The sequence below is a fragment of the Nanorana parkeri genome, unplaced genomic scaffold (assembly GCF_000935625.1).
Source record: "Nanorana parkeri isolate BGI_ZX_2015 unplaced genomic scaffold, ASM93562v1 scaffold3758, whole genome shotgun sequence".
NCBI classification, from domain to species: domain Eukaryota; kingdom Metazoa; phylum Chordata; class Amphibia; order Anura; family Dicroglossidae; genus Nanorana; species Nanorana parkeri.
In genome coordinates this window covers 1-795 of record NW_017310026.1, presented here as the reverse complement: position 1 = coordinate 795, position 795 = coordinate 1, and the positions used below count along the sequence as shown (strand labels likewise).

General features: G+C 53.6%; 1 protein-coding gene across 1 annotated transcript in view; it reads right to left on the bottom strand.

Moving 5' to 3' along the window:
• The window catches only part of LOC108803460 (hydrocephalus-inducing protein homolog), a gene marked incomplete at its 5' end in the record, with an annotated part of 21,116 nt that extends 20,773 nt beyond the window's left edge, over positions 1-343 (bottom strand). The window contains one exon of the mRNA XM_018575298.1: positions 130-343. Coding sequence (XP_018430800.1) covers positions 130-343 — 214 coding nt within the window. The remainder of the gene's footprint in view (positions 1-129) is intronic.
• Positions 344-795: the final 452 nt, after the last annotated feature.

Sequence of the window (795 nt, the reverse complement as noted above, 5' to 3'; positions counted from 1 at the left end):
ATCAGATAAATATGTAAAATAAAAAAAATGTAAAAAGTGTGGGGGAGGGGGGGAGGGGCACAAAAATGCTCTTTGGCCCGTGTAGGTAAAACTCCTTGCACCGTCCCGGTCTACAGACCACGCCCTCACCTGCAGATCAGGTGACCCTCAGACTCCCCGACTTCCACAGGTGAGAACTTGATGAGGAATTCCTGGCTGTGTCCGGCCGGAATGGCGCCGGCGGCTGGCTGGACGCAGAACGGAGACGGATCGGATCCCGTACACGGCGGCAGGGACGTCGCGCTCTCCGGGGCGCTGGAAGGGCGGCTGTGGGTGGAGGAGCTTCGCGAGCTCATCAAGGAGCCTGAAATAAGAACTGTGTGTGTTGTCTCACGGCAATATCACATACGGGATCGGGTGCAGCAGTGTGCGTGTTTCTACAAGGAGCCTGAAATAACAACTGTCTGTGAATCCATTGAAAGCCCGTCCTGTAGAATAATGGAGGGAAGTGGGCATATGATTGATGTGGGGAATGCAGACAGTTCTTATTTCAGTTATTAAGGCAGCTGGACAGACACTGCGGTGAGATCAGATGGTTATTGGTCATGTGATGTCCGTGTAATGTCAGCATGGAAAATCCTTTCCTCTAAATGCAATAAGGTGCTCTGAGGTGTGACAACAGAATGAACGCGCCGCATGAGATCTGCTCCTAGAGAAGCTCCTCCCCCTCTCTCCTCTCCACATCCAGCAATGCCTCCTGCATCTTCCCCTCCCCCCTCTCCACACACAGCAATGCCTCCTGCATCTCCCCCCCTC